This window comes from Perca fluviatilis, chromosome 11 (assembly GCF_010015445.1).
Source record: "Perca fluviatilis chromosome 11, GENO_Pfluv_1.0, whole genome shotgun sequence".
In the NCBI taxonomy this organism is placed as follows: Eukaryota; Metazoa; Chordata; class Actinopteri; order Perciformes; family Percidae; genus Perca; species Perca fluviatilis.
Window position 1 is genome coordinate 15169424 of NC_053122.1, and position 25291 is coordinate 15194714.

Below are 25291 nucleotides of genomic sequence, written 5' to 3' on the forward strand. Positions count from 1 at the left end.
AAACTTGAGACAACAGCTATTTAACCCTTTGATGATTTTTAGATTTTCTTTTTAAATGCCTCTTTTTTTAAATCACAAAACTGAAATCATTTTGGTTGATTGATTTGTACAACATTTTACATTTTATGCAGATCTACTCATATACTTGCTAAAGTTTGTCACATTGTAAGTAGTCCCAAGTTTACCAATTACTACCCTTTTATATAGTAATACTGCAGCATAAATACCTATAGAGAGAGAGAGAGAGAGAGAGAGAGAGAAAGTTGATGCCTTCAAGTGCTTTCCAATAAAGTCTGGCATTTACAAAAGCAGGGAAAATGCACTACAGCTCAGTGCTTGTCCTTAATGTTTATAAAAACATGCATGATTGACAACTCAAAGTCAAACGACAATGGGCAATTCTTAATGACATCAATTATTCACACAGGAGACACATACTTGATAATTATAAAAAACATTACTTTTTTTATCACTAGTTGCTACGATTAGCATCTGGTACGGCTATTTGATAAAAAATTAGTTCTCAAATATAATTAAGGATAAAATAGGCATACATGATAAGGGCCTTAAGATGAGTTCAACTATGTAACCTGATCTTAGGACCCTGACTTCAAGAGAGTCCATAAATAAAATAAAATGTTAAGACGTTCATCAGTCGTGCTTCTGTGGTGCATCAATGAACCTTATAAGTTTCCTTGTGGTATTCTTAAATTAATGGTATTAATCAAATTAAGCAAATCTGGAGTCATGTAGTATTCCAGCATAAAAAGACACAGAAAGTGGGAGGTTTGGGGGAGTTGACAAGGGCCCAGCTCTTAGTGCTTTATTATTCCATTATCTGCAAGATTATGTTTTTGAATAAGCGATTTATCATTTTGTTTATAAGATGTCAGATAATAGTGAGAATATAGTCACAATTTCCCAGAACCCAAGGTAACACGGTATTTCTTTATTTATTATTATTTTTTATTATTATTATAATTATTATTATTGGTTAATTGACATTGAAATAGAACTGAGAAAAGCTTTAAATACTTACATTCGAGTGGTTGGATCCAGAGAAATATTGATGTTTTGCTTGAAAAATGATAATCAGTCATCAGAATCGTTGGTGATTCATTTTTTGTTGACTGCTCAATTAATCAAGTCTTTTTTTTTGCAGCACCACCACCTCTTTTTGCATCAGGGCTCCACCACAAGAGGCCATGCACTTTAAGCTAGAGAGACACTATATATATGGAGAGACACTAAATTTGTCGATACGATTAAAGACTATATTGGATTGGTTGGGATGGCAATTTGTATAGGCCTACTAGTGGTTGTGTCAAAGGACTGACACCCACTCAGAACATTTTCACTTTCTCAATTGTATTCTGATTACCTGAGCGCAATTATACCTTTTCCGACGGTGTCTTGAAGGCAGCATGAGGGGGTATTCTCAAATGCCTCGTACGTAAACATCCCATCCTTGCGCACACTACCTACCCACGATGCAGCGCGGTTGCATACAACATAGCCATCTTGTCAAGAGTAACTGAGTGAGGGAGGTAACTGTTGGCGCTGTTTAGATTCTCATTTGTGTTAAAGCGTAAACAATTAAGAGCATTTTCTCTCTCGACCGCCGTTAGCTTCAAAGTAAGTGTCGCCCCCGAATGACTTTAAGCTGGTGCGGTGAGTGGATACAAAGGACTGCTTTCTGGAAGATGTCTCGCATACTTGTTCCGACGTAGGGGGAGTGTGCAGCAGCCAGTTGGCTTGACTTGCTAGCTAGCTCGGTGAGTGGAGGGCTGTGGGCCCTCCTCAGCCTAAAGTAGGTCCTGCAGCTGGGCAACACACTCTGCGACAACGGCCGTTTGGCAACTGCACAACCGCGACATTAGCAGGCCGGTCCGGACTGACAGAAAGCTCCGGATCAATCATCCTACGGGCTGCTGCTGGTATCTAAAGCCGCATTGCTGGACAAGACGACACGAAGTGTGGCGTTGCGTTATGAGCTCATGAAACGCAACAGGAGATCGAGAGAGAGGAAGAGGGATGGCGTATATTCATCTTGATTACAGTTAGCTAGGCTAAGTAAAATCTATATGTAATCGTCCTGTTTAGTATGATTTAAGCTTTAAGAAGCCGCAACCAGCTCGTTTCTTTCTGACGGAGGATTAACATAGCCACACGGGACTTGGAATCAGGCTGTCAATATGTCGAAAATGCCGGCCAAGAAAAAGAGCTGTTTTCAGATCACAAGTGTGACTCAGGCCCAGGTGGCGGGTATAGGTGCCGCCGACGACACTGAGAGTCTGGACGACCCAGACGAGTCACGGACTGAAGATGTGTCGTCAGAGATTTACGACATGTCACGGGCTGAGTACGAGCCTGCATGTGACATTAGTTCATCTGAAGAAGCCCTGAATAATGTTGGAGAGCCAGAGGCAATCGGTGTTATGGCGCCATCACACATACCTCAAGCCGGTCAGTTGTCTGCCATGTCAGGCAATATCATGGGGGAGTTTCGGAAGGTGGGAGTGTCGGGCTCAACTCAAGGTGGTCAGCAGCCTCCGGGGCACGGCGCTACAACTGGTGTATCCCTCATCGCTCAGCCTGGGGCAATGCAGCAACAGCCTGCTCCAGCAGCCAGCGCTGGGCCAGCCAGCGGTCCAGTAAACTCATCCCAACCTGCTGCAGTGACCAGTTCAGCTCCTCCTCCTGCCACCTCCACGGTGAGTTGCACTTCACGCTTCAGGGTCATTAAACTCGATCATGGTACTGGAGAACCTTTTCGACGAGGCAGGTGGACGTGTACGGAGTTTTATGAGAAAGACTCTGAGGGCTCTGCTGTTAGTAGAACTGGGGATAGCATTAGGCATGCCAGTGCAACAACACTGGACCCTGCTGCAGACAGAGACAGTGGGCTCGGGCATACAGGAGGATCTGTGGTTGCCCCGGCAACACACTCAGGTCAGGGCTTGGGCTCTGTGGCGGATGCTTCTCTCTCTTCATCCCGCATGCATTTGGTGGAGATGCCACCGCAGCAGCAACAGATCCACCATCCAAACTACAGCGCCACACAGAGTGTTTTCTCCAGCAGCAAGCCAACAGTGGGAGGTCTCCAGCCTTCTGCTCCCCAGAGCGTGCTGCCTCTCGGACAAAACGGCCTGCCTCAATCTGTTGTCCACATACAAAAGTCCCCCATCATGCCTCTTTCAGCTCAGCCCATCGCTTACCCTCCCCTGCAACAGCAGGTTCCTATAGGCCACCAGCTGACCAGCGTGTCTTCTGGATTGCTACAGAACCAGACAGAGTACTATCAGCAGCAACAGCCCACTTCCATGCAGCCAGGGATATCCACTGGCCAGTCCCTTCCAGCGTCCAACCTCTCAGCAGGGCCACAGCCTGTGGGACAAGGACACACTTCGGTCTTGCCTCCAGCCTCTGGAGGGGCTTCTGTGCCAAGTCAGGTTGGAGATGTTGCAGGAGCAGGAGGAGGGTCTGTACCTACCGGACAGCCAGCTCCAGGCCTCTTGCAGCAGCAGACCGGAGGAATGGGAGGTGTCGGAGGCTCCATACTGGTTGGTGGATCTGCTTTGCATCAGCAGGCTGTGAGTCAGTATACAGCCACTGGACAGCCTCAACCCCACGGCCTCCACTCTACATCCTCCGGTGTACAAAATGTGCCTGCCGTCACAGTGAGCACCACTGTGCACACTCCTGTGCCCAGTGCCTCCAGTGCAGCCATGCCAAATGTGACAACCTCCAGTTTGCCTCCAGGTCAGATACCCCACAGCAGGACTCTAGTGGCTTTGGGGGTGCAGGGCCTCCCAGCTACTGGATTTGGACATGCAGAGGGTGGTGTTGGAGGGAAGTCAGAGGGCCTCGTCAATGCACAGTCTCCTGTTGTCTCTGGGAAGGAACCAGTGAAGTCCCTCATGCCTGAGAGCCTGCAGCTCGCCACTCCGACTGTCAACAGCCTGTTTGGAATCCACATACCTGATGACGGGGATGTGGACAGGTAACCGTCTCTAGATCTTATAGAAAATCTTCATGCCTGTTGAGCTTTAGCCATAATACACACAATTTACACAATCACACAGATATTGTAAGGCCTAACTGAGCCTATTTCAACGTACAGTAAGACAGGCTTTGTTTGATCATAAGAAGGTTGAAAGCCATAGCAAAGGCAGTGAGTGTTTTTAGTGTTTGTCAGATGATTACAGGGTTTCCCCCTTTTTGTTTTATGGAGGGAGGGGAATGCATAGAAGAAAAAGAGAAGTGGCACACAGGAAGGAAATTTAATGTTTCTCATTAGGGCCTAAAGAAGTAAGTAGAGTATAGCACACTTGAGGTAAACGTCCATGGCTTCCAATGCACAGGCAACAACTTGTTAAACATGCACATGACTCATGTAATACTGTGATTCATTGTGTGTAAGGGTGTGCACTGTGCATTTGTGTGTGTGTATGTGTGGAAGCATTTTGTTGCAGGTCTAATGTCTCCAACCTCCTTTTCCCTCCCACTTTAGCTATCGCCCTCCAGGACAATGTCTGAGGTGATGGCCTTGGCTGCAAACATAAAAATGTATTGCCAGTTGCCACTGTGTAGAGAGTTTCTATTAGCCTCAGGCTACTCCTGGCCTCTTGCTAAATGTGCTGCATGACTGACCTTTTAATAAGTTAGTTGCTGCTCCGGAAAAGACTGTCTAATACAAACCTAGTGAAGTATGTTTGATTTTGTGTTGCCACGTTTATGATATCATGGTTTCCACTCAAAACCCCATCGGGCTCTCCTTGAGAATGTTTACAGGGGATTTTACAGTGTTGTCTAAAATCACTGTTTTAGCTTTGTACTGTAGATATTATGTTGCTGAATGATCCTTTAGGTTGCGCAGACAGTTGTGTATGTCACACTGAATCTAAAAATGTGTACAGATAAATATAACCCACAGCATCATGGTAGAGAGGTTGAAGAATTGAAATGTGGCATTACTCTTATGGGATGATTAAGTTAGTATGTCACATGGTAAGTCGCAAAATATGACTACATTTGTGTAGTCATTATTATTTATGAGTTATTACACTTTCCAAAAGTAATCTTTCTCTTAATTTCTGAGTTTTAGCGCTTCGTTTCACTTGTAGTACATGGCACACATGAGCGCAAAATTATAAAGTGCCTGAAATCTCTGTGGTTTCCATTTACAGTCGTACAGATATAGCAGAATGCAGACCAGACAGGGTATGCAGAATGCAGAACACATGGGCGGACAATTTCCTAAACATTTTTTTTTGAAGTTAGTATTTTGAGTATGCCGTGCACTTGGGGAAGTTTACACTTATCTCTGATCACAACTTTCTTTTCTTTTCTGAGCCATCGACCAACCAAACCTCAATTGTTAAGTGGCTTTACACAATTTTGTTACTCCTATTGTTATTCTTTGTCTGTCTTCGAGTGATTATCATCCTCAAATTTTAGAACTACAGTTTGCATAATGCTTTGGTGGATATAAACAGGCAGTATAATGGTGGCATGGATTCAGTAAGTTACAGCGTAACAGCAACTTGAGCACCATTTTTGTTTTTTAGCCTATATTTCTTTACATTTTGCCAAATTGGCACCAATACAAGTATGTTGCATTAGCTATTAGCAGGTCCTGTTTGCAGTGTACCCCTGGATACAGACAACTATCACTGGATAACTTTTTGACGCCAAAGAGTAATTTAAAAATGTGATGATTTTGAAGCGAGTTCTGGACTTATATGAGCATCTTTTTTCTCTAATTTTAAACCGATTTGTGGACATTGTTTGCAAAGGCTCATGGGAGATAATCCTATCAAGTTTAAATCACACTGAATCTAAAAATAAGTGTGTCGTGTGTGTGTTCATATTCAAATACAGTGACTAAAAACCTGTTGTTTTTAGAACACAAGCAGCTGTCTCTTTCACCTCACACAGTATCTTTGCCTCATGTCTCTCCCTCCCTGCCCACCCTTAAACTCTCCTCCCTCACAGTTAGAATGTTTTTGGTTTAGACTATGGGATAGTAAGTTAATTTAAACTTTTTTTTTTTTTAAATCCACATGCTCCCCTCATGATCTCTTGGTTGATTTGTAAACCGGCAAACTTGCATTAGATATTTTTCTATGCCAGTTATGCCATCTAAAACATTTAGGTTTGTGACAATGCAACTGACTTCAGACAGTGTGTTTTTGGTGTACCTATGTATTGCCTGTGAGAGGACCCAGCTCCCAGGCTGATAAGAGCAGGAGCCTCTTACGACAGCTAAGCCCTATCAGACATTGAGCAGTAGTCTTTCCACTGTGCCCCTATTCTGCCGATAAGAGACCTGACAGTGGGGAGTGTCAACCAACTTTGCTTGTTGTCACGTTGTGGCCCTCTTCTTTTGAAATACAGTGTGTGCTAAAGTACTGTATGTTCTGTTTAGGGCTTTTTGGACGTGGTTAAACCCACAAACACTCCCCCCTGTAATAGCTGTGGGCATGTTGAACCAGACACTCAGAGCCAAGCTAGTTTTTTTTTTTTACCACTGGTGTGCAGCATCAGTGCGATTGATGCTTTGCATCTACCTCTCCACTGATTGACTGACAGACATGGCATGGCAGTTGTTCATGTACAGCTGAAGTGCTGAATGACATTCATTTGCAGTAGCAACTGTGGTATGTTCAAAAGAGGTGGAGGAAGCTGCAGAGTGAAACTTGTTGTGCATCACTTCACCAGGCATTTTAGCTATGCTTGATACACCCCCACGCCTCCCTCCCCCGCTTCCCCTCTTGCTTAATTTATACATTTCCACTCCACTGTTAATTTTCTCTCTTACTGCCCCACACACCACAGAACAATAGCACTTCCAATTTCTCCTCAAATGGACTACTTCAGAAGCTAATATCATAATACACACCTCAACACACAATCAACACCTAAAGATATGAGATGTACAGTACATGCACACAGTTTTCACTGCATGTCGTAGACTTTCCGCAGCTTGCACAACTTGAAAAACATCTCTTGACCATTTGGCCGGCCCTAATGTTTGTCCCTGTCTTCATCCAGCCTGTAGTTTCCCCTGAAAGTAATTCAAGCAAAACAGTAGAGATATAGACTACAGATTTAAGTTGTTATGTTGTCATCATACTTAGAATATGATTGGCTCAGCTTAATGTCTCCCAGATGGCTTCTACAACTGAAGGTGTAAAATAACACTGTTGGACTGTCATTATTTCTTTATTGCACTCACAGAGGGGTTGCTTCTGTTTTGCAGGATCATCTGTAAAAATGTAGCCTATTGCCTCTGTAGTCTGTGTGTAATTGAACTCATGCTGGGGAGGTATGGTTTATTGTCCAAGCGTAATGGGAGCTTAGGTAAAATTAGACTTAGACTAGGAGGTAGTAGAGCGATGTCGTAGAGCAGTTACTGCCAACGTGAATTGAGAGACTGTCTGTGTGGGTGGGAGAGGGGTGTGTCTGTAAAAGGGGATGGGTCGACTCAGTGTGTGCTTGTGTATGTGTGCACAAGTATCCATGGAGGTGGGGGCCACTCACTGAGGACTTGAGGCACTTTTGGACAAATTCACCATTGACATTAACAGCTTACTCATTTTTGGTGTAAGTGTGGGTGTAGTTAGAGAGTGACACAGAGAGACAACCTGTACCACAGGGTCTTTCCCTCCCCTCTGTGACCTCTGGTTTACTGCTGTATCCTGTTTTCAGTCAGTCCCTCACACTGCTCTCCACCTTCTATTCATTTAATATTCCTTAGCTCTCTCCCGCTTCCGCACTGGGGCTCTCTGGTCATATCATATGACATTTGGTGGGCACATTTTATCCAGAGTGCCTCACCGAGGTAGAAATACACACGTTTTATTTGACATCTTTGGCCTGCTACTTCTCAGTATTATGCAGTACAATTCAACAGCATCACAAACTACAGCCCCGTAAATGGTCACAAAGTACATAAAAAAAAAATAATCTCTTTTTAAAACAGTTTCAACAAAAACGGAACATTACAATCTCTGTAAAAGAAGGATTTGTTGCACGGCTGTTGTATTAGACCCAATAAAGTGGCAACTGAGTGTATTTAGCAATAGTGTAATAATTAATCTTCTGCTCCTGACATGAGCTGACTGCGTATTTGATATGTTTCTGTGTACACAAGTCAAGTTGTTCCTTCTCTCCGCTTTTAGAGCTATTTTCAAAAAGAAAGGTTGTATTGTTCTGATTGGGCCGACGCTACTAGTCTGTATGTAGGCTTTGCTTCAGTCATCACCCCCACCCCACCCCAGGTATGGAGGCCCTCCATTGTTCTGACAGGCAGAAGAACGTCACCAACTCGGTCCAAGGTTTTAATGGCTTGTTTGACTGGGGATGTGCTGCACTGTGCTGCAGATAAGCTTAGCTCAGAATATGCTTGTTATCTTGTTTTTGGGAAAGTGGTACATAAGTGACTTGAAGGATTACCAAGACTCACATTTCAGCTGTTTTGTACTTCTGGCTTTTCAGCAGCTGGGCATAATAATTATTTTCATGGTATATTCATTTTTAATTACTTGTTTATAGTTATTACACTATTTTACTGTAGTTACAAATGTATGTCTTCAGATTCCTCATTTGATCAACCAATTAACTATTTCTGAAATAACTTAGAGGTTGTTAGTGTCTGGTACTGTTATTTACTTGTAAATAGTTACTTTAAAATGTAGGTCCTCGAGTGACATCACTTAAGGGAATTCATCAGATTTCACGCAGCTCCCTCTGGAGCCACAAAAAGGCTTTATACAACTTTTGACATATGAAGTAGTACCTCCCAACACCTGTAAACACACTTTGATATGTCAAATTGGTGCAGTTCCCCTTGGCAAATAAACTTTAAGTTTCAGTTTAATGTCTCTCACTTCCTGTCCTACTCACAGTTTCTCTCCTTATCTCTCTAGTTTTTTTAGTTTTGGAAGTTGGCATCAAAACTGTTGTTCGCTTTTCAATAAAAAAAATAAAAAAAAGATTCCTGGTTTTGATACTACAAACGGTGCTTGCTTGTAGCCTGACTGCACTCTGTACACAATAAAGCAGCTTATGTGACCAGTTTCTTACACTCGTAAGTACCCTGGAAGAAGGGACTTTTTGGGGGAACTAGGGTCCAGGATCAAAAAGTTGAACTAGGTTCCTGCGGTCGTCACGGCGATAACGTTCCTGTGTGTTCTCTGACTAACTATGCTAGTAGGATGTTAGCATCCAAGCTCCCAATGTTCTCTGGCCATGCTGTAATTATACAATGGCTCTGGGTCCTCCCTGTACTCTATCTCCCTCGTCTTCAACCCAAAACCAGCTGAAAGAAACTCCCGTAGGGCAGCTGGAATCTAAATAGTTTTGACCTACTTTTGGTCTGTGGTAGATGGATGGATGGAGAACTTGAAGCCTTATGAGCACCAACAGTGAGAGCTTTCAACACCATATTTTAACCTCCCCCTTTTTCACTCCTCTGACTACCAGTCATGGCACATTCAGACCAAAAAAGCAATCTGGCGATTTGCTGCAGGGTTGTGGGAGTGTCACTGAAATGGCCCATTTGTGTGTCGTCTGGTTGTGTTATTTAACCCCCCCAATGTAGCACAAGTAGACTTTCTATTTCCCAGTTACTGTTTTCCGTCAGACAGTTTAGATCTCCACATTTCTGACCGCACGAAGGCAGCTTCATGGAGAAAGAGAGAAAGGAAAAACGACGGGCGAGACAGATCGACTGTGCTTTGTTGTTTGGCAAACATTCAGATGTTACACAACCTCCTGGGCAGTTCAGTGCTTGTGTTTCGTGTTTTAAAACTTTCTTGTGGCAGCGATAGAGGTTTCCGGTTTACTGTACGGGACTACACCGCCTCAAAACCGACTGACAAGTTTGATCGCTCATTACATGATTGGCCACCGCAGCGCAGCATGGGGTTGCGTTTCTCCAAAAGTTAAGTCGGTCTCGTACTTAGCGACCCTGGTTGTGTGCCATTCACATTGAAATCGACCCGTGTCCGACCCAGCCCTCGAACCAGCACTCGGCCAGGGTCGCAAAGCTGAGTCGGTCAACGCAGGCTAACCCTTTCAAACACAAGCCTGGTTGAGCTTCTCGGTGTGAAAGGGTTATTAGTTAGCCCTCAGCCCTCTTTCCTATGCCCTAACACACTATAGCCACACTAAAACAATCACTTGGTGGAATAAAGTAGAATGGGAGGGTTAGCACTGGGTTTGCCCTTGGTAGCTCACTATCATCTGCTCCACTGGCACTGGAAACATCAGAGAAAACATAAGCAGCCTAAGTTGCATCACCAGTTGTTTTCTTCGGTGGAGCCAATGCATGACGCCTCCACAACACGTTGAATCGGAAGTAAAACTCCACTATAACACTTTTCTGTGTACTTTCCTCATGCTCTCTACTCTCTCCCCTCCTTTTCTCTTCTTGCACACAAAAAGTACAACAAGGCTACTGTGGGTTCTCTTGTGCTTAATGAGTTGTCTCGGTTATAAAGAGGTTCAACACCGTGTAACTTAACCTTTGACGTGGCCAGTGGTTTGCACATTGAAAGAAAAACCATGTGTCATGCTCCAGCTAGATGTGTTACATCAACCAGAAAAATGCACCCAAAAGTTTATTTTAGTCTTCTGCCAGGTCATACATTTACTTTGGGGCAGTATTGGGCAAAGCCTGAGCATGTGCAAGCATTTGTTTTTGTGTCAGGTTAGCTTTTATGCTTTGAGAGAGAGGTTTAGAAAAAGAAAAGAAGATTTTGCTCCTTGTGTACATTGGAAGATCACTCCCTTGTCTTTCTGTCCTCCTCACACCCCCTACTCTGGGTTAATGAGGGAGACAGTCATTTTGACTAGTTGGTTTACAAAGAGGGGCTTTAATAAATGGATATTGACATGTTAGATTTTAGAGTTACAAAGGGAGCCATTGAGAGCTGAGTGCTTGCTACTTGAAAACAATGAATGATGACTCCTCCGGGTCGTTCAAGAAGAGATTGCTGGACTCAAAGTCATCTGACCTCAATGATTTCAGCCGATGGCTGGCACAGAGGTCTGAGTTTTAGCTCAGGAGTTTTGGTTTGAGCTTAGAGGTTTTCTGTGGAGGTGTGTGCAACGTGCGTCTATGGAGGATTTTCTAGGGCTGCTGCCCACAAAGTAAAATTAAGCAGAGGCATAGGGGGAGGTTTGTGAGAGTGTTTAGTCATGAGGTAATGTGACAAAGAGAGTTTGTGCCAAGGATTTCTAGGAAAAGAGCCTTGGCTGCTATAATATTCACACATGCTGTAAATCGTGTGTGTGTGTGTGTGTGTGTGTGTGTGTGCGCTTTAGTTTTAGAGAAGCAGTTAGTTTTGAAAGGCACAAGCCTGGAGTAGATTAAAGGAGGTGTGTGTGTGTGTGTGTGTGTGTGTGTGTGTGTGTGTGTGTGTGTGTGTGTGTGTGTGTGTGTGTGTGTGTGTGTGTGTGTGTGTGTGTGTGTGTGTGTGTGTGTGTGTGTGTGTGTGTGTGTGTGTGTGTGTGTGTGTGTGTGTGTAGGGGTCAGAGTGGGGATTTCCTTTCCCCTTCCCGAATATACATCACTTGGCATAGAACACAGTGTACTCATAGCTAATTGCCAGGAACATAGGGGGTAATGTTAGAGCTAAATTCCATAACATGAAAAGTCAGCATTATGACTAACTAGTAATTTTTCAACACACAGTTAACAACAGAGAAGGATTTAGATTTTCCAGCTGAAAACCAGAGGTAATGGCTGATTTTGTTATGTTTAGTTGTGAGGGGAAAAAAATCTTATAATGAATGTTGGCCAACATACTGTAGAAAAAAGGCCCTGAGGGAGGCCCTGACAGTTTATGAAGCTGTCCGCACCTTTGAACATGCATTCTTGCATTTAGGTCAAGACTGCCTTTCCCCAGCCCCTTTGCTTTACTCTGACCAAATGTCCCATATGTCTTAGTAAGAACTACAGTAAGAGCCGTTTCCCTAGCCAAGTTAACTGCGCGATACGAGCAAAGGAGTTTTCTGGGGGGAATGAAGTTGCATAAGAAAACATTTCTAGGAATCAGAACTTTTGTCTACGTTCACTGTTTCAACTCTTCCCTATGTCTGTCTCTTCTCTCTTTCCCTGAATGTGCTTAGCACAGGAACCCCTCCAAGGCGTTCTACCAGGCCTTCCAGTCTTGCAGCAGATTAAGGGACTCAAAGGCCCCCAGTGATAGGTACAGTACTATACTGGACTAGACTGGACATGCCTGCAGGAGTGTGACAACATGTTTGCAGTGTTCAGTAGCAGTGAGCTTTGCTTTCTCCACGTGCATGGATTGAGTTTGGAAACAAAGCCTGGCAGCAAGCGCAGGATTGGCCAATAGACTTCTCAACAACATCTCTATCTCTCTAATTTTTCTCCCAACTTCTGTCTCTGGTGCGTTCGTTGACACTCTGTCTGTAACAGTATATATTGTCTGTGTCACTGAAACATTCTGGTTAGTTTACTGCCTGGGTGTGGTTTCCACAAGTTTGGCCACCATCTCTATTGTCTTGCGTACCAGCATAATTGCTAAGATCTTGGGCTGCAGAGACAAACAATAGAATTGAATCCAATTGGGTAAGCAACACGTGTGGCCACGGCTTAACAGATTTTATACAAGTTAAACGGAATTACGGCTGCAACAAATGATTATTTTGATCATTGATCTATTTTCTCAAGCGATTAATCATTTAGTCAGATTTAGTTAAAAAATAAAGTTAAAAATAAATTGCTCAGGCCGATATAGATTGGCCAGTGTTGGCTAATTGAATGTATGGGTGTATACGTTATTGGCATCCGGTGTTGCATTGGCAACAGTAAAATGTCCCACTCAGCGGGATCCAAAATTCCATCCAGTCTATATCTTAGTCACAATTTTTACAAAAACCCAAAACAAATCTGAGTATTAAGACTGTTTGTTATCTATATATTATTTAAAATTTTTGTTATTTAGATGAAAAAAATCCTATCTGCCAATATATTGTTATATCGGATATTTGAAACCCTCAAATATCTGAATCAATATTGGCCTCATAAACCGTATCGTTGGGGGTATTAAATAGGAACCGGCACCAGAGACTGGGTGGAGATTTTGATTGGTTAATGATTTAAGCAGTCAATTGATTATCAAATAGTTGCAGATTCATTTTCTTGTAATTTATCATTTCAGCTCTAAACTAAATTTTTGAATCCGTTATTTGGACGTACCTAGAAGATATCCAAAATATCCTTCCTAACTATCCGTTGCAATGTAAGCTTTAGGCTCTTTAACTACAGACAAGATGAATAAAGTTGAAGCAGAAAGTAGCGCTGCAGTCTAATAGACATTTTAAAATGGTTTGTTTACTGTTAATTGGTCACCTGACTGATGTTGCTCGCAGTATTAGACTCACTGCATTACTATATTATTATAATTATTATTATAATCTTTAACATCAAAAGTGTGTGCAAGCTATCTGTAACACAGGGCTGAGATAACCCTAACCCTGAGTACGGCCTGGCACTCCACCGTGTCACTGTTTCTGTAAAATGACTTTTAATCACAGTTTATATTCATCATTGAGCTATTGAATTGATAAATGACACTGTAGTATGTGGACTGTGGCCTGGTGTTCATACAGACGCTGGGTGACATACAGAAAACTGTTACCCTGTCACCATAGAGTGCCTTCAACATTTATATGATGCCTTTTTATAAAAATGAAAAGGGAAGCATTTGAAACCATATCTGAGTGACAGGAAATGAAACTGTTTTTAGAGAAATATAGAGCTGACACACCATCACCAGTCACAAAGGAACCACACACACACACACACACACACACACACACACACACACACACACACACACACTTATACACATACACACACACACTTATACACACACACACACACACACACTTGAAACAATTTCAGTCCATTTGCTACCTCAACTGCCTTTGTTTATAGATGCAAACTGGTAAATCAGCATTGTAATGGCATTATCTAAACTCAGATATTACTTGAAGACTCAATATGTTTTACTTTTGATAGCTCCATTTGCCCAGTTTAAGGTGATTTCCACTCTCAACAGAAGGCAGCAAAATAGTGGGATTGTTATGCCCCATGCTTCATTTATTTTTATTTTTTGAGTGTTGCTGTTGTGGATAAGCTGTTTTGCCAAAGGCTGCTTTCGTTTCCATGGAGGCAAAGATAACTAGGGCTTTGTTTGAGACTGTTTGGTAGATCTTTGCGATGGCCTTTGATATTGACCCTTTAGCTCCACGCAGAGCTTTCGCCGTAGACTTACGTGGCCTGATGTTTATACTTGTGCGTTGGTGTGTGCGTCGAGCCAGCGTGTGTGTGTGTGGGGAGTGGGTGATAGAGCGAAGGAGAAAGTGAGAGAGACTGCGATTAGCTTCGGAGCGAGTACCGACTCTAGAGTCATAGTGAGAGAAACAAAGTGTCTCCCCTGTTCTTTCTGACCAAGGTAGGAAATCTGTAGCAGGAAAAGTTAACCCTCTCCTTGATTTCATGTTGTTTATGGAGGAGAACCAGGAAATGAGTCGGGGGAAATGCAACGCTACCAAGCCACGGCTGAGCGACGTACGTCACCGCGGGGTGTAGTTACATTTATCGAGAGGTGCACGTCAGGCTACGGTGTAGGGCCCCGCGAAGGTTCGTGTCTCCACGTACCTACGTACGTGGCAACGGCATACATTTTACGCAGAAGTATAAATCAAGCTTTTATCAGTCTATTTTAGTCAGGTTTATTTGGGATCATGTCCGAGGCAACCAGATTAAGTCATAGAAGAGGTTGTGAAAGTGAGAATGTAATAAAATATAGGCAACATTTTGGCAAAAGAACACACTGACCACATGGTCAGCTGTATAAAAGCACCGCTCCTGCAATGTTGAGAAAATGACATACAAACACACATTTATACTGGTGTTTGTTTACAGGGAAATCTTTCTGTCTCATCTATACTATGTATTTAAACCCTTACCAACTGCCAAAGTAGAAATATGCGAGAAGCATTGCGTAAGATTGTGTTGGGCATCCTCGTGCCTCACTTGGCACATGGTTCTGGCAGAAGACATTTTGTAGTATATCATTCTGTTCTGTCTCTGTATTTTTTCTTTCCTCAATCAATCTTGGCTTTACTTTTTTTTTTTTTTGCCCATTCAACAAAAGATTTAACTTTTAGCAAAATTGTATATGTGCTGATATTTAGGGGTCCAAGCACTGAATTTTAGTGATCCCTAACTTTTTATCTTGCACCATCATCGGCTTAATTTCTCCAATACTTCGCATGCATTTTGTGTTGAGAGTTAATTAGCAAATGTTAGCACGCAAATATGCTAAAGTAAGATGGTAAACATTCTCAACATTATGCCTGCTAAACATGACCGTTAGCGTTGTCATTATGAGCATGTTAGCATGTTGATTGATGTGCGTACCTATTTTTTGCTTTAGTTTTCTTATCATCTTTTCCATCATGCTTGCTTCTGACCACAATCTTATCTAATCTCATCATTTGAGTCATTGTGTTTGTGTCAATAGCCTGGGTACAAAAGTGTAAACTTCAAAAATAAAACCTCCATAAGACAATCTTATCTATTTCTCACTCGGTAATTTGGCCCGAGTCATGCCCGAGGATGCTTGCATAGTTGTTGCTTCAGCACTTCCTCGTTTAGTCTCTGCTGGCTGACTGCTGATGCCCCGCTTCATGCACAGCTGTGTAATATGTGTCATAAATGGTGGATGTTGTCAGGTCTTGGATAAAATGAAAGTAAATAATCAGCTGGCCCTGTACATTACAACGCCACAAATGGGATAGAAAAACAAGGTCTAGAGATTAATAAAAAACAGAATTTAAGCTTTAAAATTAGAGGCATTTATGTGTCACAAGTGTCTAGGTAAGCATTGACTTGTGCACTTGTCCTTGTGCATATGATCAGGCCTCGCCTCTTAAGCTCTGAACTTGTCTTGTCATGTCTCAGGCCATGTAAAACAGACTTTGCTTTGTTTTTACTGTGTTGCTGAAGGGAAGCCTACTGCTCTTGAATATGCCAGCAGTTCTGCCCTGAGGCAAGGAATGACAACTATTCAATGTTCAGATGAGTTATACACCCTCGCTGCTCCACTTCCCCACGCTCTGTGTGAGTGTAACCTTTTCTGCTGCTAATGGACTTTTTATTGACATTCCTATTTTACAGGTAACATTGTATGAGGAACACCAAACTCTACTCTGAGCTTATAAACGTCAGTCCTGTTAATGTAGAAGGTAAAGTTTATAGAGACGTTGGTTGCATTGTCTGTGTAAGTTCAAACCCTTATTAGCATTCGGTTTCATCCCAGCCCTTAGCCTCTGGGGCTTGACCTTACTTACATCAACAGTTCTATACTGTGTGCATTGTAACGCTGGAAGAACAGGGAAGGCGGCTTTACTGTGCCTTTTTTAACATGTTTTGTTTTTAAATAGGCCACTCAAACAAGTTCTTGGCTTTGACAAGAGATCTAGAGGCTTAAACAAGATCATGTGTGTCAGGAGCGGTGCTTTAACCAGACACCCTCACTCATGTTGCAATTTCCAAAATCAGCCCCCAGTGCCGGTTGTTCGTGGAAGTTCTACTTGGACCACCACATGGTGTCCTAATATGGGTTTGATGTGATTGTTATTCCTGCTTGTTTCACCGTAACTATTGAAGTAAAGATCATCATGACTTAATAAACTCATCTTTACCCACTTTGACTCCAGGAAGCAGAACTACCTCACTGTGGGCTTTATGAAAGTCCATCTCACACATTAGGAAGTATTATTGTGTTGTTGTTTCCCAGTCTCCACAGTTACAAACCCACCACTAGCCCGTCACATGTTCCACTGACCGTACACATGGGTGTTTGGGTTTTCCTCTCTTTTTTTATTCCCTGTTTTAAGTGCTGTCAGTCCATCTCGTTATTGCCTCCGCTGAAGCCAGCTGGAGAAATGCTTCATACCCCGTGCTTTAATGGCAGTGAGGTAATTCACTGTCATTAGGACAAGGAACTATAAGAAACATCACTGTCGAGCTGAGGTGACAAAAGAGCTGAAATTAGAGTTTTGGTTGGACAAAGCTTATTTGAATACATCAAAGTACATTCTGGGAAATTGTAACTGGCGTTTTTTTTTTATATTTGATGTAGACCCGACGATTAATAAATTGATTGGGGAAAAAAAAAAATCAGCAGATTAATCTATAATGAAAAGCCCTATATGACAATTACACAATATGCCTCTCCATCTGTTCAGATGCAAGACACCCAAGTGAGCTGTCACATGAGGTTTGAGCCCAAATTTTCCTCCCCTGATTACTTTTTTTCCACAAAATCGCAACTTTGGTCTGTTTCTCCTATAATCCAGGGAGCCCTTTGTTGTCAACATCCAGAAACACTTTAGTGTGAATCTTCTTAGAATTTGCGTCTCCAGAACTGCCTTTACAACATCTTAACAACTGCACTCATTCTTAATTTTCCTTATCAGTCTTTCCATCTATCATTAGTCAAATAATGTAAACCAGACAGTCAATGCTGAATAACCCCAACATCTGAATGTGGATCGTTGGTACGACCGTTCCTCTTGATCTTTAACTGCTCAGCCAAATATTCAGGTTACACATAAACTGTGGTGTTGTAATTCTTGATACACTGTACTTCATTCACTCACAATGTGCACTCTTTCACGCAATACACCATGACAAATCAGATTTCTTTATCATAACTTATAATTATTGTGCATTCTCTTGATAGTTCTTAGCACAAGTAAGTAAGAAAATGGACAGGTATATTTTAAATGCTGTAGCAATTGTTGGGGGGGGGGATCGGTCTTCCTGCATTTTTCATTAACACTGCATTGCCAAATCTTTAAATATCCTTTTCATAGGTTGTAAACTTACAGCATCGTACAAACTGAATTCCCATCTCTTATTTCGTGTGCTTGGTTTGATGTCAAAAAAGGAGTTATTTAAAAAAAATTAAAAAATTGATTAGGTTTGTGAATCAACCATAAAAACTAGTTTGAAAGATTTCAGAAGGCTAATATTTGGCCGTATCTGTACTGAATATATGTTGTATACATGTATAATGTGTTGTACTGCTACAGAGTATGATTCTGTTAATGATAAAGCATGCTATTGTCTGTACTGTCTGAAGCAACAAGGGTGTAGCCCAGAGAGTCTATCCGGGGTCTGTACTTCACAGAGTGAGATATTCCTCTGGGCACGAGCCTAAATGAAACCCATTTGGTACAGGGTGAGGCTGAGGTTGATCCATTTTATAATATATTTTTATTTTTTTTGTTTAAATGTATTTGGTTATGTAACTTCTCGCAGGGGGTCACATAACATGATCTATGAGGGAGAGAAAGAGATACTAATCAGTGAGTACTGACAGTGCTGAAATGTACATTCTTGTTTGGAACTTATTTCTTTAAGTCATTGGTGTGCGTCTATGTGTATAGGCTGAGTGACATGTATTCAACACATGTTCATTGTCTGATTTACCTGCATTTAAGACATTGTCATATCTGTTAGGGATCAAAGGGAGTAGTGAAAAACCGAGGGTGGGTGTGAGTGACAGTGTTTCATAGTAGCAGAGGTATGGGAACATTCCTTCCCCGGTACAGCTCACTGATGGCAATCTACTGTGTGCTTCCTCTGGCATCACATACATAAATTGGATGGTGTGGAGGAACAGAACATTGTGTCCTCAGGATGAGTCTATAGTCAACCTACTTGCAGACATCTTCCTACCACTTGGTGATAGTCTTTTTCATCACCCTTTGTTGCTGACGTAAAACAACATTTAGGATTCTTATTAGGGCCTGACTGATGCTGGATTCTATAAGGCCAATAAATCATTAGGCCGATCAATATGTCAGTTAAAAAATCCAAATATTGGTATATCTGCTGATATTTATTATTTTGATTTAGATTGGATAGTTTAGATGAAAAAAAGTTTCCAAGATATGCACTGAGTGAGACATTTTACAGACGGAAAAACAAGCTTGTCAGTGCCCTCTGGTGGAGAAACTATTTAATCAGTGCTTCTAGAAACATTTCTTTGGCATTACTGCTCTGCAATTTTTTGTATATCAATATGGATGTTATCTTTTACGAATTAATATTGGCTGATCATTTTGTTAAGCTATTCATGGTCTCCAGTAGCCAGTAGCTCCTCAGCCATATATGTTTAGTGCTATGCGCTCCCAGACGGTTGAACTGAGATCCGTTGCCAGCTTGCCGGTTAACAGTTAATGATCCGTTAACAAGGGCCGGCTATCAAAAAAAAAAATCTAAATTAGCATCCCTTAGCACCATGAACTACTGGCTATAGACTGCGCTGGAATAACTCTTGTTGTATGCTATTTGAACTGATTTGATCCATCACCACTGTAATTATGAGAACAAACAAAGTGAAAATAAGAAAAAATAGACAAGATGATTGATAAAATGTTGATGTACTCAAAGATAAATTATTTAATTTCTAAATATTTTTTCTTAAAGGACCATTCCGGCGCAAAATGAACCTAGGGGTTAATAACACGTGTATCAAGTCAACCTTTCTCTGGGATATCTTTTCATGGTAATCAAATGTGTATGTAGCTTGTAACAAGCTAGTGCAAACCACTGATTAGCTTAACGCTAGGCATTCGGGGCACTGGTAGAGTAAAAATAAATCGCTATTTTATACCACTAACAAGGCTCAAAATAGCACAACACTTCAACGGTAGCATAATGAGGGTCCCTACATGTAAACCAAAGCATTGAGAACTTTGTAAGTGTAGCCTACAGACAGTTTATTAAAAAGATAGTTTTTACCTTCGGGTAAACAGGCAATCGCCATCTTGGGAAAACAGTCACGATCAGTCGAACCACGAATGAACGCCGTGCAACCAGAATCAGAATCAGAAAAGCTTTATTGCCAAGTACATTTTTTACACATACAAGGAATTTGTTTTGGTGTCGTAGGTGCATGTCACACATTATCTAAAATAAGTTAAACAAACAGGTTAACAGAACAGACAATATAAGTATATATATATATATATATATATATATATATATATATATATATATATATATATAATATAATAATAATATATATATATATATATATAACACACACACACACACACACACACACACACACACACACACACACACACACACACACACACACACACACACACACACACACACACACACAGGATGTAATAAAATAAGAGTAACAATTAAGATAAAAAGAGGAGATTAAGTACAGTGGCATGTAGAGCGAGAGGTGGGTTGCGGAGAGTCAGGGTGGTTTCCGGGCCTTGTTAATAAGGCTAGTGGCGGAGGGAAAAAAGCTGTCCTTGTGATGTGAGGTTTTGGTCCTGATGGACCTCAGCTTCCTGCCAGAGGGGAGTAGCTCAAAGAGTTTGTGTCCCGGGGTGAGAGGGGTCAGCCACAATCTTTCCAGCGCGCTTCAGAGTCCTGGTGGCGTAAAGGTCCTCGGAGCGGTGGGAGATTGCAGCCAATCACCTTCTCAGCTGACCCGAATGACACGCTACAGCCTGCCCTTTGCGTCCTTGGCAGTGGCAGCAGCGTACCAGATGGTGATGGAGGATGTGAGGATGGACTCAATGATGGCTGTGTAGAAGTGCACCATCATTGTCATTGGCAGGTTGAATTTCTTCAGCTGCCGCAGGAAGTACATCCTCTGTTGTGCTTTCTTGATGAGGGAGCTGATGTTCAGCTCCCACTTGAGGTCCTGGGAGATTGTAGTCCCCAGGAAGCGGAAAGTGTGATAGGGGCAGGTGGGGCTGAATTCTTCCTGAAATCCACAACCATCTCCACTGTCTTTAGAGCGTTGAGCTCTAGGTTGTTTTGCTTGCACCACATCACCAGGTGGTCAGCCTCCGACCTGTAGGCGGACTCGTCACCATCAGAGATGAGTCCGATGAGGGATGTGTCGTCCGCGAACTTCAGAAGCTTGACAGACTGGTGACTGGAAGTGCAGCTGTTGGTGTACAGGGAGAAGAGTAGAGGAGAAAGAACACCTGTAACCAGTAACAGTAACATAGCTCAGGCAAAGGCGTTCATCGTTCGACTGATCGGGACAGTCTTCATTTAGTTCAGTCAGTTCATTTATTTTATAAACTAATTCACCAATGTAAGCTTACTTTACTCTTGTAAAGTAAAAGCTAAAGTAAATGATTAAAACAAGATATTGTTAGAAAGGTAAGAAGTTACACTTTAGTTTGACAACATTAAATTAACTGAAAACATTACAAGAATATATATATTCACATTTAAACAGATATTCGGATAGAACATAATCCAAAACGTTAGTGTGCAAAGACCCGCCCTTCAATAGCATTCACACACTACTATTGGCCAGGCGTCCATGCTTACATGTACAGGTCCTATCCCCTGACCAATCCCCTAACCCTAACCTTAACCACTCGAGGTCAAATGCCTAACTCCAACCAATCGAGCTGCTTCGTAGGGCGGGTCTTGGCGTGGCCATAGTGGGATTCGTAATTCTGCGTCCCGCTTACCTGTGTATTTGCCCCATTTCCGAATCGATTCATTAAGGGAAATGCTATGAATGATTGATTGGCACGAGTAGGCCTCCATACACACCCCTGAAGTTACATACAATTAAGTAACGTTACTGCCAGTCACTATGAAGCGGGCGGAGCAAAGCGCTGTCTCCGCCTCCTGTCAACCCCTCTAACTTAACTCTAAAACTCCACCCGTCGGTTCATGTTTCCTTAGTCTAAATGCGGTCACAGTTACCCCACACAACCGTCTCCGAGGCGCTCAGGTGGCCTTTTTTCCCCCTCACTGTCAGTCAGCGCCATGCCGTGCACGTTTTCTTACAAACAACCGTGCTGCCCGTGGGACCCGACCAGGCACGCGACCTGCGAGCCGCCGCTCTCCCACAGTACACGCACACGCTGCAGGTAACGGGGCACACCCGGGGGCACCGGCCGCAGCTTCGCTTATCTTATATTTTTCTTCCCAAAGAAATGGGGTCATCCTAGCTATACATTCATATGGTGGGATAAAATGCGTGGGTTAATGTTGGGATTGCTGGCAGTTATTGGAGACAATACCACACCAGTTCCACACAATGATGCATTATTTGCACTAACTTGGACCTGTTGTGTTGCCTTCAGCCCTGCTTCTCTCATTTCTCCAGTAAGCTATGTGGCCTGACCTAAATACGAGTTATGGTATGACCAGGAGTGGTGACATGTCATTTTATATAATCTGTCCTAGATTACCGTGGTGATCTGATAGCAGGTGGTTGATTTAATTGCACAACAATGTCTTGTCTGTTTTTAATTAAGTCATGTTGTGTTTCCAGTTAAGATTCTTGTCTTTTATTTTCTACTTTTACCATCTGTTGGGGGAAAGACAAGAGGAGGTTTTGAATCCTGAAACCTGACTTTGTCTGTCTTTTTCTTTTTCACAGGACCTCGGGAACCAATGTTGCTGCCATTGATAATAAAATTGAACAGGCAATGGTGAGTATTATATAGATTATTTTACCATGGATCATACCTTTTCTCTGAGTAAAATTTTGTCTCACTTTCTTTAATTTAAAATGTATGAGGTAGGGATTCAGTTGCATGGTAAGAGTGTATGTATGTATGTATGTATGTATGTATGTATGTATGTATGTATGTATGTATGTATAGATTGTGGTCCCTGATCTATACATACACTACCGTATTACGGTGGTTCTTGGTAGTTCCTATATCCAGCTCTCATGCCTGTCTTGATTTATTTTCATGTTATTAAGAACCATACGGTCTTTATATTTGTTTGTCTTTGCCGTTAAGCATAAACACACACCGAATACACAGCTAGAATGAACACATGAACAAATGTAGCCTTTAGCCTTGAGCTTCACTCTGATGTCCTTGTCTGCTGCATGTTAGGACTTGATAAATCAGCCTCCGTGTGACTCTGCTGCCTCTGGTCAGGTCCTTTTATGTTGTTGACCCTGTGGCACATTTCATGCCTCCTGCAGGACCTAGTGAAAAGCCATCTGATGTATGCGGTGCGTGAAGAGGTGGAGGTCTTAAAGGAGCAGATCAAGGAGCTGTTTGAGAGGAACTCTGTGCTGGAGAGGGAGAACGCCGTGTTGAAATCGCTGGCCAACAGCGAGCAGCTGTCCCAGCTGCCCGCCCAGTCGGCCACCAGCTCCGGCACCACGCCCCCCCAGCAAGGACTCATCCAGCCTCCGCAACAGGCCCAGCCTCCGCTTCAAGTTCAGCCTCAGCCGCAGTCACACGGCCAGCTCCAGCACCACCCCAAACCCCAGCAGCTCCAGACTCAGCTCGATCCTGGCCAACAACAAATGCAACCCAACGTCACCTCCGCTTGAAGTGCATCAGCCATGCTTCGCATAGTGCAGGAAAAAAAAAGAAAAGCATCTTCTCTACAACTTATTACAGTTAGTTTATGTGAAATTAAAACGAAGAAAAAAAACCTTTTGTCTTCTTAGCCACCAGCTTGACCACAAAGTACAGTGTGTGTGTGTGTGTGTGTGTGTGTGTGTGTGTGTGTGTGTGTGTGTGTGTGTGTGTGTGTGTGTGTGTGTGTGTGTGTGTGTGTGTGTGTGTGTGGTGTGTGTGTGTGTGTGTGTGTGTGTGTGTGTGAGAATTGATGTTGGAATGTGAGTGTGTATGCATCTGTACTGTGGGCCTTTCCAGTGTTAATGCAATCATCGAGAGACAGAGAGACTTGGACAGAGAAAGTGTGTAGAGACAGAGTATCGGGGAAGGTCGGGGTGTTTGTTTTCATCTTGGCAATGTTCCCGGAGTGGTCGACTGCTGGGTCCAAGCTCATGGACAGGATGTTCTTCTCTTGGACCAGGCCCAAGCCAGACCGGTTGCGACCTGACCTGAAACCTCAAACCGTTGGTGTTGGAAAGGGAGGGCTTCACCCCCACATAAGGGACAAAAGGGCGTGATTGTCAGAACAGAGTGATTATTTTTTTAAATGAGATAATTGAGTGGGTAAAGGGGTATTTTTAGCATTGCTGTTTCATGTTGTAAAGTAAGAAGTGAGAGAGTTTTCCGGAGCGCCACACCGCTGCCGTTACTTTTACATCAAATCCAACCCTTGCATCAGTCTTTTGAGTTCTACTGTTAAGTGTTTTATTTATTACAGGGCTGCTATTCTCATAAATGAACAATTTCACAAAACCGGTTTAACAGTACCCCCGGTGACTTGTTTCCTCTTCTACAGTGTTTCAACAGATTGGCCATACTTCCCAATGCTTTAATTGTTAAAAGGGTAGGTGAAAAAGAAAATCTGACAAATGTTTAACACTAACTAAAATTTTACGCTGCAATTGCCAATTCATAGCTCAAGTCAAGGTCCAGTATGAATGTACATTTGTGTATAGTATAAAGTATTAAGAGCCTTAATGGGTGACTCTTCGCCTGTTTACATCAAATCTTAACGAGAGCCTGCAGAAGGTATTTGATGAAGATTCAATTCTGTTGGTAGTTATATCTAAAAGTGAATTAGTATTGCCATCAACCCCCCCTCCATGTTTTTTTCTCCAAATGTCTTTCCTGAGGGGGGGAGGGGGGGGAAGCTGTGAAATCATTCAACATACTTTGTAACCAAAGATGCAAAGCTGTGTAAATTGATTTTTAAATGCACACATGTATTTCTTTCATGTATTTTTTTTTCTTTTGTTACTTCCTCCTTCACAAAATATTTTGTTGCTGTTCAGCATGTTCTGCATGATCTGTAATCTTCAAACCACTTTCTTACCTCATTTTTATTCAGCACTCTTATTGTAAGATAGTCTGTGAACAGTGTAAATGGGGGGGAGGGGGGATGATGTGGAGCAGAGAGGAAAAATAATCTAGTGTTACAGACACTAGTCCCAGAAAAATGAAGTGAGCCATGTTTTGTTCATTTAAATGGTGTTTGAATTTCATATGCCAATAGTTTTGTTACATTGCAAATTTTAATGTATTTAAATAAAAGCAATACTCAGATTCCGAAATGTCAGTTTCTTTTGTGAAAGTTTCAGAAACCAGTTTCATAAAATGCATTGTAAAATAGTGTTTAGAACATTTGACTGTTTACTGGAAAACTACCTGAAATACAGTATGAACCAACTTCTGTAAGTTCAAATTGCTCTCGATAAAGCATTGGATACTCTCTGTAAAAATAAGTTAACGTTTTGGATACTTAAAGTACTTCTAAAAAGATGGAGGTGGCTGG

General features: G+C 42.3%; 1 protein-coding gene across 2 annotated transcripts; it reads left to right on the forward strand.

Moving 5' to 3' along the window:
- The first annotated feature begins 1468 nt into the window (after nucleotides 1–1468).
- LOC120568935 (TSC22 domain family protein 2-like) lies at nucleotides 1469–25070 on the forward strand. 2 transcript variants are annotated; one of them, XM_039816690.1, is made up of 3 exons: nucleotides 1472–4003; nucleotides 22512–22563; nucleotides 23073–25070. In XM_039816690.1, the coding sequence occupies exons 1-3, from the start codon at nucleotides 2196–2198 to the stop codon at nucleotides 23427–23429; spliced, it is 2217 nt and encodes a 738-aa protein (XP_039672624.1). In that variant the 5' UTR covers nucleotides 1472–2195; the 3' UTR covers nucleotides 23430–25070. The 2 variants fall into 2 exon arrangements, with proteins under 2 accessions (XP_039672626.1, XP_039672624.1); XM_039816692.1 differs by lacking the exons at nucleotides 22512–22563; nucleotides 23073–25070 and adding an exon at nucleotides 4514–6521 and having other exon boundaries at nucleotides 1469–4003.
- The last annotated feature ends 221 nt before the right edge of the window (nucleotides 25071–25291 follow it).

Bases quoted from the DNA above. Each gene is read 5' to 3' on its own strand.
- LOC120568935 (XM_039816690.1), top strand. From the start codon at position 2,196: ATGTCGAAAATGCCGGCCAAGAAAAAGAGCTGTTTTCAGATCACAAGT. The intron at 4,004-22,511 runs GTAACCGTCTCT...TCTTTTTCACAG, and splicing joins GATGACGGGGATGTGGACAG to GACCTCGGGAACCAATGTTG. The intron at 22,564-23,072 runs GTGAGTATTATA...TGCCTCCTGCAG, and splicing joins ATAAAATTGAACAGGCAATG to GACCTAGTGAAAAGCCATCT.